Source organism: Buteo buteo, chromosome Z, assembly GCF_964188355.1.
Source record: "Buteo buteo chromosome Z, bButBut1.hap1.1, whole genome shotgun sequence".
Taxonomy (NCBI): domain Eukaryota; kingdom Metazoa; phylum Chordata; class Aves; order Accipitriformes; family Accipitridae; genus Buteo; species Buteo buteo.
The window spans coordinates 49,621,335-49,639,405 of record NC_134204.1 but is presented as its reverse complement, the minus strand read 5'-3'; the positions used below and the strand labels follow the sequence as shown (position 1 = coordinate 49,639,405).

General features: G+C 43.3%; 2 protein-coding genes across 16 annotated transcripts in view; both read right to left on the bottom strand.

Annotated features, from left to right (window-relative positions):
• The window catches only part of SECISBP2 (SECIS binding protein 2), a 42,216-nt gene extending 29,838 nt beyond the window's left edge, over nt 1–12,378 (bottom strand). For 7 of the 15 annotated variants that reach the window (XM_075019921.1, XM_075019923.1, XM_075019926.1 and 4 more), the window contains exons 1-8: nt 12,250–12,338; nt 10,440–10,585; nt 8,395–8,587; nt 6,327–6,456; nt 5,693–5,916; nt 4,530–4,617; nt 1,401–1,549; nt 683–841 (exon numbers count right to left, since the gene is read on the bottom strand). In XM_075019921.1, the coding sequence (XP_074876022.1) occupies nt 683–841; nt 1,401–1,549; nt 4,530–4,617; nt 5,693–5,916; nt 6,327–6,456; nt 8,395–8,587; nt 10,440–10,585; nt 12,250–12,291 (1,131 nt within the window). In that variant the 5' untranslated portion in view covers nt 12,292–12,338. Of the gene's footprint in view, nt 1–682; nt 842–1,400; nt 1,550–4,529; nt 4,618–5,692; nt 5,917–6,326; nt 6,457–8,394; nt 8,588–9,129; nt 9,591–10,439; nt 10,586–12,249 lie in introns of those variants that run through there. The other 8 variants (XM_075019929.1, XM_075019928.1, XM_075019930.1 and 5 more) reach the window with 8 other exon arrangements.
• Nucleotides 12,379–14,236: 1,858 nt separating this feature from the next.
• Nucleotides 14,237–17,703, bottom strand: CKS2 (CDC28 protein kinase regulatory subunit 2). Its single transcript, XM_075019808.1, has 3 exons — nt 17,530–17,703; nt 15,883–16,010; nt 14,237–14,664 (listed from the first exon to the last, which is right to left on the bottom strand). The coding sequence occupies exons 1-3, from the start codon at nt 17,586–17,588 to the stop codon at nt 14,612–14,614; spliced, it is 240 nt and encodes a 79-aa protein (XP_074875909.1). The 5' UTR covers nt 17,589–17,703; the 3' UTR covers nt 14,237–14,611.
• Between the last annotated feature and the right edge of the window lie 368 nt (nt 17,704–18,071).

Here is an 18,071-nt window from a genome sequence, read left to right as displayed (position 1 = left end):
ACACGAGATCAAACATATAAATCAACACATGTATGTAGTGCTATACAATACTGGGCTTTCAATGAAGCACTGTTAAACCATGGACCATACAACAATTCTCTAATGTGGGAGAGTAAAGCCTTCATGATACTGATACACAAAAGTATCAAAATACTAATATGCATATTACAGCTATATGTATTTGAAAAAAACCTGGAATTAACAATCAGGAATGTAGGCAGTGACAACTGTGTTACATAGAAGTTGCTTCCAGATGTAAGATGGGCAGAATTTTAATACCAGTACCACATTCTTTAAAACTGTGGCACACTATGGTACCCAGTATATTCCCTGTCCCTTGTGCACTTTGCTTTCTGCAACAGTTGTTACAGAATATTTTTAATTTAGGAAATTTGACTTTTATTGTTATGTGTTAATATCCAGACTCTCAAATGCATCATTCCAATTTTGCTCCTAAGTCTCTTCTGCACTCCTCTGTGCTCAGTGAATACGTGGCAAGTCAAAAGGCACAACTGTTCCCTACCAGTAACTTCTGACAAACATCTCAACTGAAACGGACCTGAACCAATATTCTCTACAAATGGGATTTGAACTTAAATTTGTACAAAGCTGTGTTAACATCTGGTCTTCCAATACACTCATAACACTTAGAAGAAAAATAACAAAACTCTCTTCACTATACCTCAATCCTTGGTGGTTCCTGTACTTTAGTAGGTCCATTTTGAGGTTTCTCTACATCAGTGGGTGACTTTGGTTTTTTCTTCTTTTTCTTCTTTTTTTTCTTCTTTTCTGACCCTTCTTCAGGCTCAGTTTCACTAGCATCATTTTTTGTTTCTGACTGCTGAAAAAAATCACAAGGCGTGACCATCAGAAATTGATTTATTTCAATACCACCTACCAAAAAAAATGCAAGTGACCACACTTAAGCAACTACAGGGTATCTTAATCAATCCAGGCTAGGACATTAAATGAACAAGGAAAATGCAAGATCTCTTAGAAATTCAGAGCTCCTGCAAAAACTCTTCATTTGAACCACATTGCATGGTTATCAGAATGTATCGGGACCACTGAGATTTCAATAGGAAATATCCACCCAAATAAGGCAACAGTTCCATGTTTCATGTCTCATTCTGAGGGTCAGGAATTTGAAAAAAGTCCAGCCTAAAAGTTGGAAGTTTGTGTTGCTGGAGTAGCACTGTCTTTTTGACATCTTGTTATTCTTTTCCACTACAAGAGAAGAAAAATTCTAATAAGGACAAGGTAACTTTTTATTACTTCTTACAAGCTACATTAGAAGTGGACACTGTGCAGAGCCTAGGAAAAAAATGACAATGTCTCACATCAAGAGACACAATCACACAGTGACAGAAATTAGTTTAGAGCAGACAATTCTCAAGTACCTTTGCTCCACTATCCTGCTTCCCTTTGCCTCTGGAAAGACCTTCAGATGCTGGTGATGACACAACTTTCTTTGGGGGCTGTGAAAGTACCATAGCCCAAGACACATGTGGCTGAGCAGAAACATCTGCAGGTGTTTCAGGAAATGCCACTGGGAAAAAAGTGATATACGAAGATGTATCAAAAATATTTCTCAAGTATTCAAAAGAAAAAGGATCTGTAATGAATTAATCAACAACTAGCAAATAGAGTAGCACCATATTCCTTCAGAGGAAGGACTGAAATAAGACACTCATACAATTAATTTCTCCAGAAAGCTTTCTAGAATTTTAACTATTCTATATATTGTCCAGCACTATATACATGCATTTAGCCCAATTAAATTATAATTAGAAATCTATATTGTGACATCTATCTACATACTAATAATTCCATGCTAATTTTCTAAGCTACTTTTCTTTAAAATAATGAACTTCTGCTATACTTATTTGCAAAATTCCTTAAATATTTATCTCAGTCATACAGTTTTCACATACAAGGCCACAACAGTATTTTCTACTTCCTAAAAACCTTCCAGTTTTATAGACATATGTACCAGCTGAAAGACTTCCTAATGTTTCTCAGTGTACAGGAATTTCACCTGCTACCACTCAGAAGTATCAATGTTTTGAAAGAACTCACAATTAATTTTATAAGTATTCTTAACACACAGCAAATACAGAACAAAATCTAAATTTTTCTTTAAGAATGAGAAAAACTTTCATTGAACAACTAAATAGCATTATGGGTTTACATGGCAAGGTATTGGTAGTGGGGGGAGGCTGCTTTGGTGGCCTCAGTGAGAAGATGGACACTGCCAGCCCCAGCCAGCTCCAAAACAGATCCACTGCCAGACACAGCTGAGCCCATCAGCGATGCTGGTGGCATCTATGTGATAACATATTTAAGAAAGGGTAAAAAACACTGTGCAGGAGTTGAGAGGGAAGGGTAAGAAAAAATGTCAGAGGAACAACCCTGCAGACACCAAGGTCAGTGAAGAAGGAGAGGGAAGAAGTGCTCTGGGCACAGCAGCAGAGACTTCCCTGCAGCCCCTGGAGAAGACCATGGTGGAGGAGCAGGCTGTCCCCCTGCAGCCCTGCAAAAGAAGGAGCAGCAGAGAGGAGCTGTTATGAACTGACCACAGCCCCCATCCCCCTGTGCCGCTTGGGGCAGGAAGAGGTAGAAGAGTCGGGAATGAAGGAGTAAAGATGACCCTGGGAAGAAGAGAGGCTTGCAGGAAAGTGTTTTTAGTTCTGTTTTTGTTTCTCACCATCCTACCCTATTTTTAATTGGCAACAAATTAATCTATGCCAAGTCAAGTCTGCTTTGCCTGTGATGGTCAACTGGTGAGTAATCTCCCTGTCCTTATCCTGACCCACAAGCTTTTAAATCTTGTTTTCTCCCCTATCCTGCTGAGGAGGGAGAGAGAGAAAGCAGCTAGGTAGGAGTCTGCCCACCAGCCAAGATCAACCCACCACAAACTGCCACTTTATTCTGGCGGATAGGAACCAAGGACAGTGTTTAAGGAGAAAACATTATCAGATGACTTTAAAGCTTCTGGAATCACTTTATCTTTGGAGGGCCCCTCAACGCACTTCAGCAGGTTAACCTGTCCTTTCTGAATCCTTAATAAAATTAGTGGAAAGGTAAGGACTGAACTGTCCAGACTGGTGTGTGTCTGTGTATACACAGAAATCCAGTGAGAGGCACTGTCCTGGTTTTGGCTGGGATAGAGTTAATTTTCTTTCTAGTAGCTGGTATAGTGTTAAGTCTTGGATTTAGTATGAGAATAAGGTTGCTAGCACACTGATGTTTTTAGTTGTTGCTAAGTAGCGTTTATACCAAGCCAAGGATTTTTCAGCTTCTCATGCCCAGCCAGCAAGAAGGCTGGAGGGGCACAAGAAGTTGGGAGGGGACACAGCCAAGGCTGCCGACCCAAACTGGCCAAAGGGGTATTCCATACCATGTGACGTCATGCCCAGTATATGAAGTGGGGGGAGCTGGCTGGGGAAGGGTAGATCACTGCTTCGGAACTAACTGGGCGTTGGTCAGCAAGTGGTGAGCAATTGCATTGTGCATCACTTTTTTTGTATATGCCAATTCTTTTACTATTGTCATTTTATTATTGTTATTATTATCATTATTATTTTCGTCCTTTCTGTCCTATTGAACTGTTCTTATCACAACCCATGAGTTTTACTTTTTTTTTGCCCTGATTCTCTCCCCCATCCCACTGGGTTGTGGGGGGAAGTGAGCGAGCGGCTGCATGGTGCTTAGTTGCTGGCTGGGGTTAAACCATGACAGACACTAAAGACAATTCAATGCATAATGCATGTGATGCCTCCAAGACAAAGTCCTGCTGAACAGAACCTTTTTTCAGTTCTGGATTTAAGTATTTCAATTAAATTTAAGTACTCACTTGAAACAAGCCACTTGATAGTTTGTGGAAAAAGAAAAAGAAAAAGAAAAAGAAAAAGAAAAAGAAAAAGAAAAAGAAAAAGAAAAAGAAGTTCTGCATCCCCACACCCAGACAACAGGTAAACAAAAAAAAGGGGATATTTCAGCACCACAGTTCTCCATAGCTCTCCTTCCTTAACAGACTTGACAGAAATAACATATGCCACAGAGTAATTTTTAGGTACATACTAGACTTGAGACTGCCAGCTATTTAAAACAAATCTGCTTATCAAGATGGATCAAGTCTCTACCTCTCATTTATTCTTGAAAAAAATCTGAAAACAACTCAACAGACTTCCAATTATCAATATGCATTACTTTCTCTCCTCTTAAACAACCTGGTAGGCAACTACAGCAACATTTGCCCTTGAGCATGAATGAAACAGAGAAGGAAGATAATCCCAGTTTTTATCTGCTGATGAAATCTATAAGAAAGAATGAGCTAAAAGTGGTCATCTCATTTGGAAGAAACTGATACAGCTTTATTCGTTTGTTTTTTTCCTTTTGTAATGAGCTTGCTGTTTAATTCCTTTCTTACTTTACACATCAACAGCTTCTCAGAACACCTTAGTTTTCCAAAGTGATGAGATGCAAGCAGTTGAAATACAGGCAAATAATTTGTCTGGAGCACTTACCTCTACCATCAAATGAAGAGGGAATTAAGGTGGCTACCGTTTCATCTAAAGTTTTTGATGAAGCTTTGCTTTCTGCAGAAGTATCTTCCTGTAAAATAGACAGTCAGGTATCACAAAAGTAGGATTAAAATCACTGACCTAAACAAAGCTAAACATAAAAAACCCCATAACTTAAAAAATCCTCAACCCATGCACAGATAAAAATGTAGGGAATTTTGTTGCTTTTCTTAGTGGAACCACCATTTCAACTCTATAGCATTACAAAATATAAGCAGATGCCCCTGCACTGCTGTACAAGCAAGATGATGCCTTCTTACATTTTAGAAAAGCATCCAAACAATGATTCTAAGAACTAACAAGAAAAAGTGTTAATGTTCCAAGCACATTAAGAACAAAGTCCATCATCAACCTCAAACTAGCAATGAAAAAGGAAATTCAGATGACAGCAGAAAGGTCTTTTTTCCATCACAGGCAGTTTTCCACTCAGAGGCAATGGAAATATTATGCTGTTTGGATCCTTCAAAAACATTAAACTTTAATCACTGTTGAAAACTGTGATTCATTATACGTAACATACTGCTGAATGTGTCAGTATTGTACTTACTAACAAATAGGGAACCAAGAAAATCAAGAAGAATAAAGTTAAATGCTTACGCCTTAACAATATTTTTTCCTCCTTCTGGAAATCAGCTTCTCATTTTTATTCTTCAGCACAAAGCAATTAAGTACAATACTCCAAATTTTTTTTTTTAGTCTGTTAAAACTATTGGATAAGTGACTGCCTACCTATTATTTCCAGGCAAGAAAGAAAACAAGAAGCTATTAAGAAACCTCAGGAACATATGTGCTCCGTATAGGCAAGCTAGAAGTCTAGACCATAGCAGTACCAATCTAAATTCTAACTATACTTAGCTTTCCCCTATCTACTGGCAGCAGAGACAAGGAAAGAATAGTGAGAAAGGCTAAAAGAGTAGATCTCAACCACTGACACCACCATCTAAAAGAACCATAAAACCTCTACCTCCAAAACTCCTTGCTTGCAAGGTACTTAAACAGGTCTTAAACTACCATACTGAATGAAAAATACTTGCATTCAGAAATGCCTGAACTTTAGACAAGTTTTATTTTTACGAAAAATATGCAACATGAAAGCATCAGCTAACCTCCGTATTCAACAAAAGAGACATCTGTGGTTGACTAAGGCACGCAATGTTACTTTCCGCTGCACACACTGGTCCACTTTTATGCTGTACATTCAATATCTCACTGCTTCCCAAACTCTGTGACTTGTGGAAATCCAGAATGGTAGCTTCAAATGTGGGTACAGGAAGAGACTCTGGTTTTGGAGTTTGAGTTGACTTCTTGTTTGTAGTTTTATTGAACCTGTCTGAATAAAGCATGTAAAGTCTACATAATTAAACTTGCTTGTGATCATTTCTAGTTATGTTTTACCTGTTGACATAACTACAGTAATCATCACAAGAGCTATTGCTACACATAGCTTATATTAAAAAAACAACCTACCAATTATAACCAATGTGCACACACAACACTGACTCAACAAGCAACCTTAAATTCAGATGCTTGTTTAGGAAATTTTTCATATCAGTTTACAAGAATTTGTTCAATCAGCAAAAAGACCTAAGTCACCACGCCTCGTCAAAAAGTCACACAGGAAAGAAATCCTGTTCCTTAATTATTCTATATTTAGAAACATGGTCACAAACTGAAGGATATAGCACAGTCAACCATTTTATGTCTATTCGATGTGCTTCTAACCAAACGACACATTTGTACCTGGCTTCACAGAATCTCTGCTGCATGCGGAGGTCTGGAACGAAGTCCTGTTCACAATTCTGACAGAAGAGTCATCTCCATCATGCCTTTTCTTGTCTAATTTTTTCTCACCCTCTTTTGATCTCCTCTGCTGCAAGTATTTGTGACATTTAGTTGATTTTACTTGAACTTTGTAAAGTCATCAAGTTTGCCTTAACTTGAGTTACAGTTAAGTACCTCTGCATCTGGAGCTTGACTATCAAGTTAATACAACATAAGTAGTTAGTATACCATAACCACAAATAACCAATAAAAACAGGACCAGCCAGTTAGAGATTTGTTATTTAATTTTATCTACCTTGTTAACTGTGCCATGTTTAGCACATATTATAGCCCAAGCAAGAGGGATTATATTCCACAGGTTTCTAGACAACTGTACTTTTAAGATCTCATTATCAGAGCATTTCCAATAGTTCAAATCATCCAGCCCTATCTTCTAAAACTGAGTTTCTTCTAGAATAGGGCTAAAATCTTAAAAGCATTCCAATATTTTGTCTAAACTACGTATTATGGGCAAAACTAGGCAACACAACATCCAAAACACTTCGAGCAGACAGAAAGTAATTAGAAAAAATACACCTATATGATCCCAATAAAGGAAACATTCACCTATACTGTCAAGTCCTGAAAGCCTTGTGATTCTTGCAAGAAACAGCTTGGCAGAGCTGGGCTCAGGTATCAGTACGGCAGGCAAGGAACATGCACTAGGCTTGCATCTATGCAAAGTATAATGTATTGACCTAGACGAGTGGCTTAACTCCTTCTGATTACAGAATGCTGGACTAAATTCAAAGTACATCTGGCAGCAACATTATTTTCTTGGGTGGGAGGCCAAGGCATTTCCTGACATCCAAAGCTAAATTATTAAAGCTTTAGGAGATGTGATCAAATGAATGCAAAGCTGCAAAGATCAATCATTTCTCTTCAAGCTCACAAAAAAATAAATGATGGGGAACAACAACAAAAACACTGTCAAACAGTACACAGCTCAGGCCAAGCCCCTACAAAGACCAGAGAACTCCTCCCGGAAGCTAAACTATGTTTCTTTGTATTACATCACCTGTGCTAACACTAAGCTAATAATCTCCCCAGACAGCTTCAGTGTTTAATTTTTCTCTTAGCAAGAAAACTACTAATTTTAGGTCTCTAGCCTTTGTTATCTTATGTCTAGTAAGGCATGCTTAGGACCTGATCTTACAACTTCCTCTACACAGGCTTGACCACAGTGAAGTTACCAGGTCTCTGCCTAGGGAGTAAGGTCCACCAGAAGGATGTGACTGGAGAACAGATTACTTGAACCTGTTGGAAACAACAACAGCCTTACAAATACAAGGGACACAATGTCTAACCACAGAGGGAAATGAGTTAATAATACATTTGATTTTTTTCCCCTGATTTTTATATTTTGAGGAGTTTGTCTATTTTTTGTTTACCAAACTTCTGTCTTACTTTTGACTGAAAGAGAACATATCTAACATGAACTTTTCTTCCCTCTCCACACCAATACAAGTTCCTACTCTCTTATGGATTGTTTTCTACCTGTGGCAGGTCCTGCAAACCCTTCAACAACAGATATGGTCTCATCACTTATCAGCCACATAGCTGATGACAGCCACCAGGTCTCTCTTAACTCTGGTTAACGGAAGCTGCCACGGGGCTCAAAAAAAAGCCCTTCCCACCTCCCCCCAAGCCCAAATAGTGAACAAAGGAAAGCATAGTTCACAAATGAATGGTCTTTCCCTCCCCCCCCCAGATGCTGCTTTCTGAGGAAAAAGAATTGAATTCCCCTCATGTTCCAAAAACGCTGCTTGAAAAATTGTATATATTTGAACTGTAGAATTCCATGAACTTTTTTGAAATCTGAAGTTTGGCACATTACTACCATGCTCTTTAAGTGCCATTCATTATCACTACAAGAACAGAGAGTGATTATTCACTTTTAAGAATGAACCAAACATATAAAAGATTGATTTAAAAGAAAAATTTAATTTTAATTAAAAAATTTTAAAAAACCCATGTATTTGCTCACCTTTGAAAGATTCTTACTCTCTTGTCTGATTGGATACGTTTGCTCAGCAGATTCACTGACTATTCCTGAACCATTACAGTGTGTTGAGTTGTTAGAATGATATTGTGAGCCAGCTACAGGATACACATTTGAAACAACATCAGGTGAGTAAGAGCAGCTGGAGTATTCACGGAAGGCAGGATCTCCCAGAACACTATGTGATGGACATTGAGAAAGAGATGACAAGTCATCCCAGGGCAAATCTTCAGCATATACTTGTTGCCTAGATAAACACATCATTCCCTGGCTGAAGAATTTGTTTAACAAGAAAGCTCTATTTCAAAAGAGAACTGTTCCATGTTACTTCAATTAAGTATTTACTCTCCCTTATAGACTGCTTTAAAAATAATTAATTTTGTTTTGGGAAAACATGCAGTTTAGCAAATACTTTAAAACACAGATGTTATCTGTTTCAAAGTTTCAAAGCTAGTCTGCTTTGCAGTTACAGTCCTCATTTCTGTTTAAGGTTATCAAGATTCTTCATACTTATTTTCGGTAGGCTTTTTCTTGTGAAACAAATGAAAAGCACAGTATAACTACATGATATGCATTAAATACTTGACTGCAAAAATACAAACATTAAAGAGTAAAACCTGTCTTAAAATGCCATAATAACAAAGTAGAAGTACAGCATCTCATGGGGTATAAGACATGTACGAACTACAACACAGAAGTATAAGATAATCATTAACTGACCTGCATTTAACCATCACAGTTTATGAAAACACAACATGTCTGGGGCATGCCTTTTTCTTTCAAATGTATACTCAAAGTTCCCTTCCAACTTCCTCCCACACTTTGTACAGAAACTATATGCCACGATCCGAATTTGATTAGGGAGAAAAGAAATTTCTCAGCTTAAGTTGCATTTAGTTTTTAAAGCTGTTCACCATGAAGTGGCCAACGTCTGAATCTTGGCTATATAATAAAAAACAGAGAAACTTTCCCATCAGAACAAGAGACTTCAGGTAACACATTTCTTACTGCCTGTTGCAATTCTGATAGACTGTAGTCAAAAGAACTCTTACAATCATAGTTTACGCTCAGAGAAGGAAAGTAACAAATAAGAGTCAAAAAAAATAAGTATGGCTTAGTCCCAACAAGGCAAAACATTCATCAGAATATTGCTGCTGTCTGCCTTTTTTTTTTTTTTAATGCTAATGCTGTGTTTTTTCTAATGCATAGATTAGGCTGTACTCACCTCAATGTTAAATTCTATTACAAATCAAAATGGGTTGAAAATACTGAGATTTCCTGTAGGATAAAATGAAGGCCTACAATGAATGTGTTTGCTAAGGCTCTAACTGAACTTGTTAGGAGGCACCAATAACTTTGCAGTAATTGCAGTCATCCAATGCTTCAAGTTCTGAGAAGCTGGAAAGCAACTAGAGAACTATGTAACATCACAAGACTCGATTATTTCCTGTCCTACTATGTAGGCTTTTTTCTAGCTTGCTCTGGGATTAACAATACTTTTATGAGTCTATCACGAATACCTTTTTTTTTCAGGCCTTATTAGAAAAAACCTTTTAGAAACCTGTAGCATTCTTACTAAAACTGCCTTTCTGGGGATGCACGGGTTCTGGAGAGGAGATCCAGGAAGAGCCCCATACATTATTTAAATGTTTTACAGCATGAGAAACCTTCTTGAAGGATCTTCCTGTTCCTTTTATATGACTATATTTACCCCAAACTTGTCATAACCATTCTTCCACCAAAGGACTGGATTTAGCTCCTTCCAGACAACAAACAAGCCATTACAGGCAACAAATCCTCCTTAATGCTCTGTAACAATACAGGCGATTGGGAGCAAGAGAAAAGGTACCAGATATATGCCCAAATAATATAAATGCAAAAACCTAAATCATGAAGACAATGCACAAGCATTTCTAGTTAGAATATTAATGTATCAGAGCTTTGACTTGACAAGAGTATTCAATGTCCGAAACTGGAAGGTTAAAATCCACACCCCCCCTCCAAAAAAAAAAATCAGAAAATATACATACTTATCCAAAGATGGTTCCTGAACAAATGGGTAGCATGTAGTTAAGTACCTAGGAAAGACACATGCTTCTGAGGGTTCTGACCATGCCACGGTTACCGCTGCATGTTTTGGAACAAATGGTTTGACCTCTGCTGACAACTTGATGCCCTGAGAAACAAAACGTTTTTTGGCTACGTGCATTTGGAGATTAATGTTGCAAGTGAAAAATACTCATCCTTGTGCGTTTAACTGTCATAGCAAAGTGTTAGTTTGGTCTCTTCTAACAAAACATGCAAAACAATAAAGCTCACCAAAAGACAATGGAGGAAAGAGGGAGAAATAAAACCAAGGCATTCTAACAGAAATGCAAATGCTCTGGAAAGTTACTTAATAACCACACTTATCATTAAATACTCACAAAGGTCAGTTACAGATAGGACAGAGGCTTGCTTAACACAAGATGCAGTAAACGCTAATATACAAAGTCTTACTTTAGACTGGAACAATATAAGCTAAAACTCATAACATACGCTAGCACTACCATAAAATCAGACTCTGGAAGCATGTAACAATAATGGCTTTGTGTAGGTCTATATTTTAAGGTAGTCTGTCTGAACGAATAATTATATAGCCTTCTCATTTCTGGCGCAACACAGATCTATTAAGATGGATTTTCCATTTGTTCTGAATTACCATCCACTTAAACTGGATATGTACATATGGAAGGACACTGAAATAAGACTTGAAGTATTTACTGCCTTTAGAGCGTTACACAGCTTTACTCACCCTAATACATGCCACAAGTCAATCCTATAGCTGACTCTGTTTTGGGGGGTAACTGACACACTACATGAAAACTGGGATTTTTTCACTTGTCGAAGCAAATTTCAATAACTGAGTGACACACAAGGCTTTTGAAAATATTTGAACAGTAATTTCAATGCTTGAGCATATAAACTGGACTCCCTGCATCCTCTAGTAGCTCTGCAGTCACTTGTATCATAATCATTTGAAGAGCTCTGGCAGCCTAAAGTAAATTACAAATAACCGCAAACTCTTCCGTTTCTGAATTTACCACGCAGATCCAAACACACAATGAACATCCGCTGTAACAGTGACAAATAAAACGTGCAACAGGCACAGCTGAGTACGCTAATGTATGAGAAACGCATAAGCTTGGGAGATAATTAAGGCAAAGCATCGTTGAACAACTACTGGGAATACCTCATTCACTGAACACGCACTGTACCACAGGAGGCGACCGTGACTGCAGGCTCATCGCTAACTTTGAAGACCCCCGGGCCTGACCAGGAGGTTGAGTCCCTGTGCAACGCAACGCCACCGTCACCGGTCAGAGTTTGCGCACCCATCTTTAAAGCGACCGGGACGCCCAGCGGTCCTCGCAGCAGACTCTCCGCTCCGAGCAGGACGCGGTTTTCACGCTTGAGCTCCCTGGAAGCGATGACGGCGCTCCCCCCCCCCCGCCCCGGGTGCTGGGAAGCCCCTCGCCGTGCACCAACCCGAGCTGCCCCCGCCCCGGTCCTGCCCTCCCAGAAGGAGCTCCGCTCCCCTGCCCTGCCCCAAGGGCTGACTCAAGGCGCGGGGCGCCTCACCCGCCCCGCCTCGCCTCGCCGGAGGTCCCGCCGGAGCGCTCGGCCCGGCGGGGCCCCGCGCAGCCGCCCCTGCGCGGGCAGGCCCCGGGGTGGCTGCAGGCCGAGGCGGGCCGCCCGCCGCTCCCGCGCCGGGCGGGGGAAGACGGCTCCGCATCGCCGTTAGGCGGCGGGCCGGGAGGGGAGGAGCGGGGGACTGCGCGGAGCTGCCGCCGCCCTTACCTCGCCGCCTCGGCCCGAGCGCGGCCGCCCCTCCGCTGACATGGCGCGGGCGGGCCGCCGCCCCCGCCCCGCCGCCCCCCGCTTCACTGCCACCTCGGGCTCGGCGCAGCGGCGCGCCGCGATGACGTCGCCGCCGAGGGAAGGGGGCGGGGCGGCTGGATGCGGAGAAGGGCGGGCGCGTCCTGCGCCGTCCCGGCCCGGAGGCGGGGAGCCGAGCCGGCGGAGGCGGGGAGCCGAGCCGGCGGAGGCGGGGAGCCGAGCCGGCGGAGGCGGGGAGCCGAGCCGGCGGAGGCGGGGAGCCGAGCCGGCGGAGGCGGCCCCGGCCCGGCAGCTGAGGGAAGAGGTGCGGACAGCGCCGGGGGCCTTGCCCCACCCGAGGGCCGATGGCCGCCCCCCCCCCCCCCCGGAGAAGGGCCTGGAGAGCATAAAGGTCGGCACTTGCAGGCGACAGCTCAGCAGAAAGCCTTTTAAGGACCACCAGTGGCAGCGGGGCATCAAAAGACAACACCCGGGACGCTGGTGCTGAAGCCCTGAGGAAAAGCACGGCTTCAGCACAGCTCAGCAAGATTTTTGGCGATGGTTCTTCTAATGAAGGCATCTGCTTGACGCCCGGAGAGCCCCACGCTGAGGGGTAGGCGTATAAAGTCTTGCACGTCAGCACCGAGAGCCTGTTACAGACCATTTGACCACCACTGATACAGACATCTCTAGCAACTTTAGAGGAAAGACCACAGGGGTTATTTTTCTCACCAGATGTGGCGGGTTACTTACCTCTGTCCATCATCGTAATGGCCTTAATCACAAGCACGCATTACACAGGGAGAGCCTGTACTTTGTCAGTTAAACTACATGCAAACCTTCCTGTTGTTGTTGGTCTTCAAAGTCCTACACAAGCTGTAACACTAGCTTGCATTTGAAATGAACCAGACACAACCACTGGTACTATACAGAGTTACCCCAACACCAAATATACTGAAGCACCTTTTTAAAGAAAATCTGATCACGTGGCTGGTAGTATAGTGTCCCAAGAGGCCACAGTGACCATTTTGATACAATCTGTTACTTGTCAGATCAAGTCCATCCAGCAGCTTACCTTTGCTGGCACATGGCTTCCTAAAAAAAGGACTGAGCAGAATTTCACTTTTAGCCCTGATCTTCCATATGGTGAGGAAACTGAGTTCACACTGTCCTACAATCAGCAGCTGCTTTTGTCAGATGAAATGCACTCAGCTTACTTTGACAACACTTCTGCCTACACAGAGTACAAGCTAGCTTCCCAGAAAAGACAGGAAGCAAGACAGGAATCATAAAAATATCTCCATCATATATTAAGTACTGCTTAATACCTTCAGACAGGTTTATACCAAGTCATCACTGAATACCCTGCATTGGAAGGGACCCTCAAGGATCAGGTCCCAACTTCTGACTGCACACAGGGCAACCTCAAAATTAAACCATATCTTTAAGAGTGTTGTCCAAACACTTCAACACCAACAGGCTTGGGGCCATGACCACATCCCCACGGAGCTTGTTCCAGTGCTTGACCACCCCCTCAGTGAGTAACTTCTTCCTAACACCCAATCTGGACTTCCCCTGATGCAGCATTAAGACATTCCCTTGAATCCCATCACCGGACAGGACACCCCATGAGAAGTAGGATGACAAGTAGCCGTTGCAGAATAATTAATCCCATTATAACCTACAGCTACAGAGTCCCATAATTTGAGCATGGCAGAAGCTACTCTGAGTATTGCCTACCACTGCCAGCTTCCATTCCATGTTGCCTGCAGCTCCCAATTCAAATCAGGGTTAGGAACTTCAGCCTGTAGGACAACACAACTCTTGCAGAGAAACAAAAGAGGTTCCCCAAGTTAAAAGTACCTACTTCAGAAAAAGATTAGCATGTTAGACGTGTTTTGTCAGGTGAATTAGAACTCTGGACACTTAGGTTTTATAAAGCATCAAACCCAGTTTATTTCTTTATGCCTACTACTGAACAAGTGAGGCACTGGATTTGAACATGCTACACTTCAGCAGAACAGCTGAGTGCAAAATTTACTGAACACAGGTAACAAGTGATCCTCTAGTCAGGACATGCCACACAAAGTTTAATTAAAAAAGTAACTTAAAAGCCAGAGGCACTTACAATAACAGTAAAGAAGATATTCATCACTCTTAGAACAAGATAGCAGCCTACTTGGAATTGCATTTGACTGAGCGTTGTTGCTGTGAATAATACAGCTCATGCACAGGTATGGGTGCATGTTTTGTACATTTTAAAGTATTCACTGAATACTACCAACTTATATACACTCATATACATAGTTCCAGAAGATTTAAGAGAAGATTTATAGACAATGGTTCATTTCTGTTCATCCTTTGGAAGAGGTCTTCTGAAGAGAAGAATATGTGGTTCTGTGGAAATAAAATTGAACACACTGTCAATCTGTCCCCTAAGTCATTACAGAGATTTCTTCCATTTAAGTCTTGAACAATAGTTGAAGCTTGCTGTCAAATAATAAACAGATTAATATGGCCCCATATGTAGTATTAACAGACCAACTTTGCAGTAACTTTACAACAGTCAAACAGGTGCTTTTGAAAGTTTTATACTGGTTGGAAGTATCATAAACTTAAGACACTTGCAGGAAGGAAATGCTGGAAAAAACCAGTATTTTTAGTTAGTACTGATACTAAGTCTGTCTCTCCACATTAGGCTATTTGATGAGCTTTGTTACTGTAACTTAAGACTAACAAACTGCTGATGCTGTGCTTGTTAGGTACATAGTGTCAAGCATCAACAAAAGGCACTTCAGTTAATATAGCCAGCTTACATTATTATTGATCTGACTTAATTGTAAACTCCTCCACAAAAGCCTGAATTATTACAGGTGCCCAAGTAAGGGAAACACTGGAAGGTTACACCAACTCCTTTACCTCGTTCTTCAGAAACTTGGAACTCCACGCTGCTGCAATTCATCTATCACCAGTTACTACTGACAAGCCTGACAAAAAAGTCATCTTGAATGGCTGTTTTCAGTACATCCTAGTTGGCAGAGTTTTAGGACTTCACATCCCATTAATTGAAAGACTGGTTTTAAGTGCTGCTTTTAGTAGGCTGTATAACTAGAGTTCAAACTATACTGTAGACTTTTCAGAGCATTAATACAGGACCTTGTCTACATGAGCATCTATTAAGTTTTTGTACAGAAAGTAGGTGTGTCAGCTTTATGATTTAAAGATATGCTGCTACACAAATTTTGGTTCAGTCACTGGGATACTAACATTATTCAAGAGCTCACAAGAAGCCTATTTCTAGAGGCAGAGGTAGGGAACAGTTTTCCATCTGGCATGTTTTGTCTAGTTACTGGTAGACCACACACACCAAGGGCAAGGCTAGCATTTTGCAGTTCTGAGAGCAGGATGTGAACATTTAAAATAAAGGCCATAATGTTGTCTTTGCTGACAAATGGCTAAAACAGCAAGGAGAAAAAGAGGAGCCTAAACACTCAGTAGTGAATTCCAGCTGGATTCCACAGCAGGAGTAATTACATACTACACACTTCAGTTGAGCACCAAACAGTTGACATTTTAGACTCTTTTGTTCATCTAATTCTGTTCAGATGTGCTTACCTGGCTCATGGATCATATAGTGAACCCAGCCAAGACTTTGCTGAACACCAAGTCGTCTCCACTCCTCTTCAGACATTAGATGGGATTTTGGCACTTGTTTTGAAAGTTCTCTTGGCAGCATCACATGCCTGTAGAAGTTTAATTATTAAAAAGATACTACATACACCAATGCCTGTGTACACCAGAAAACTTGCACAGACCTACATTGAAAGACAGTAAGCAAGTTCAGTTATGAATACCAGCATTCCCTATAAAGAAGCCTAGGGTGCTGACTGACAAACACCACACAAATTGGGTTATGAAGCAACTGTCCCAGAACCCAGTTTTAAAATCACGTTGTCTACTAAACATTACATCTGTAATGCAACTGTATATTGAAACAGTCAACCTACTTCCTAGAGGATATTAATGCCCCTGCATACTCTAACCATGCTACTTCTGTAGAAGTATGTGTTGCTAGCAATTGGCCATCATATCAGCTATTTGAAAAATAAGGACTTTGGGCTTTTAGAATGATTGATAAAGTCACTCTCTGTATTTTGCGTTTGGTAACCAACAGTATATTTTCCACAGAGACGAGAGTGCTGATTTAGAAAGATGGCACACTAACACCACTTAAGAGCCTGATCTGTCAGCTGAGGGGAAACATACAGCCTGCTCTCCACATTTGCAAGCTCCTTTACCACTTAATAGAAAGCAATGCATTCAATCTTGTTTTCGAGATCGTAAGAGTCAGCTGGTAAGAGGGACCCTCAGATCTCTGCACAGAGGAAGAAAAATCCCGGTTTGTAGTAGGTGCTTCCAAGTAAGGCTAGGGGACTGAACTTCAACAGTATCCGTTGCACTCCGGAACCGACTGGTGCTACAACACAGCTTTGAAAACTAGCGGATAGAGCACCGTCTCGAAAGCTTGACAAAATACATTTGTTAGTACTCTTTTGACCTGACCTTATGAACCGCCTTCAGAGCTGACGCGTTAATCAAAATGCACGCCTCGCCCACACTCACAGCTCGGACCGAGGCAGTACAAGGCCCTACTCTCGGCTGCCTAGGGCATTCCGAACGCAAGGGGTTCGAGTGCCCCGTGTCAGCTCCTGAGGGCATCCCAGGGAGGGCGGCGGTAGGGCCCGAGCCGGCCCCAGCCCTCCTCGCCCGGGGAGGGCGGATGGGGCCGCCCGCCCCCCGCGTCTCGTCGGCAGGGGCCGAGCGCTCTCCGCCGCCAGCCCCGCCCAAACCCAGCTCCGCCGCAGCCGCTCCGCCCCAGCCTCCGCTGCTTCCTTCGGCGCCCGCTGGCTGGGGCTTGCGTTGCCGGCTCACCGAACGGTCGTCCGGGAAGGGCCAGCCGAGAGCAGAACCCCCATCACCCACCCGCCCCCGCAGCTGGTGGAAAGGTGGACAGCCACGCAGAAACCCACCACGAAGCGGCACGGCACGGCGCGGCGCGGCCCCTCCCCGCGGGCTGGGAGCCCCTCTGGCCCCAGGGAGGCCGGGGCCACGCTCACCGCCGCCGCCGGCGGCGGCGCTTACTCCCCGAAGGCGTCGCACAAGCCCCGGGAGAGGCGCCTGCTCAAGCCGCCCCCCCTCCGAAAGGGCCGGCAGGAGCCGCCCTTCCTAATGCCTCCGGCCGGCCCTCCCGCAGCCTCGTACCGGTACTCGTACTGCTCGTCAAAGTACTTGTCGGAATAGTAGATTTGCTTCTGGGCCATGGCGAGAGGCAGCGAAGGCGGCGGCGGCAGGGGCAACGAGCGGAGCAGACCAGCTCTTCCCACGGGCAACCGCGCAGACTAACCGCCCGCTTCCTTCCGCGCCCCTGCTCCGTTTGAATCTAACAGCTCAACTCTAATTGGCGCTGCCGGGCCAGCCAATAGCGTGCCGCGCTGCCACGCCCTCCGCGCCGCCGCGCGCCGCGAACGCTCGTCCTCCCACCAATCGCGGGACGCGTTACCTAAGGGGGCGACGGTTGGGAGAGCGGCGGGGCGGGGCTGGGACGCGTGCGCAGGGGCGCGGTGATTGGCCAGCCGCGGCCGGGGGCGGGCGGTTCCAGCAGTTTCTAGGCCGTACGGAGTGTTGGGAGCGGGGGTGGGGGGAGGTGAGGCGTTTGTGGCCGTTAGTGACCGGTACCCTGCGCGTGTCGTCATCTGCTTGGCTCGGCCCTTGCGGCGCAAGCGGCTGCGGTCCCGGGTGTTCGG

Coding starts and splice junctions, on each gene's coding strand:
- CKS2 (XM_075019808.1), bottom strand. CDS start 17,588: ATGGCCCAGAAGCAAATCTACTATTCCGACAAGTACTTTGACGAGCAG. Junction 16,011..17,529: donor GACGAGCAGTACGAGTACCG/GTACGAGGCTGC, acceptor AAACTTCTACAG/GCATGTGATGCTGCCAAGAG. Junction 14,665..15,882: donor CTATATGATCCATGAGCCAG/GTAAGCACATCT, acceptor TTATTTCCACAG/AACCACATATTCTTCTCTTC.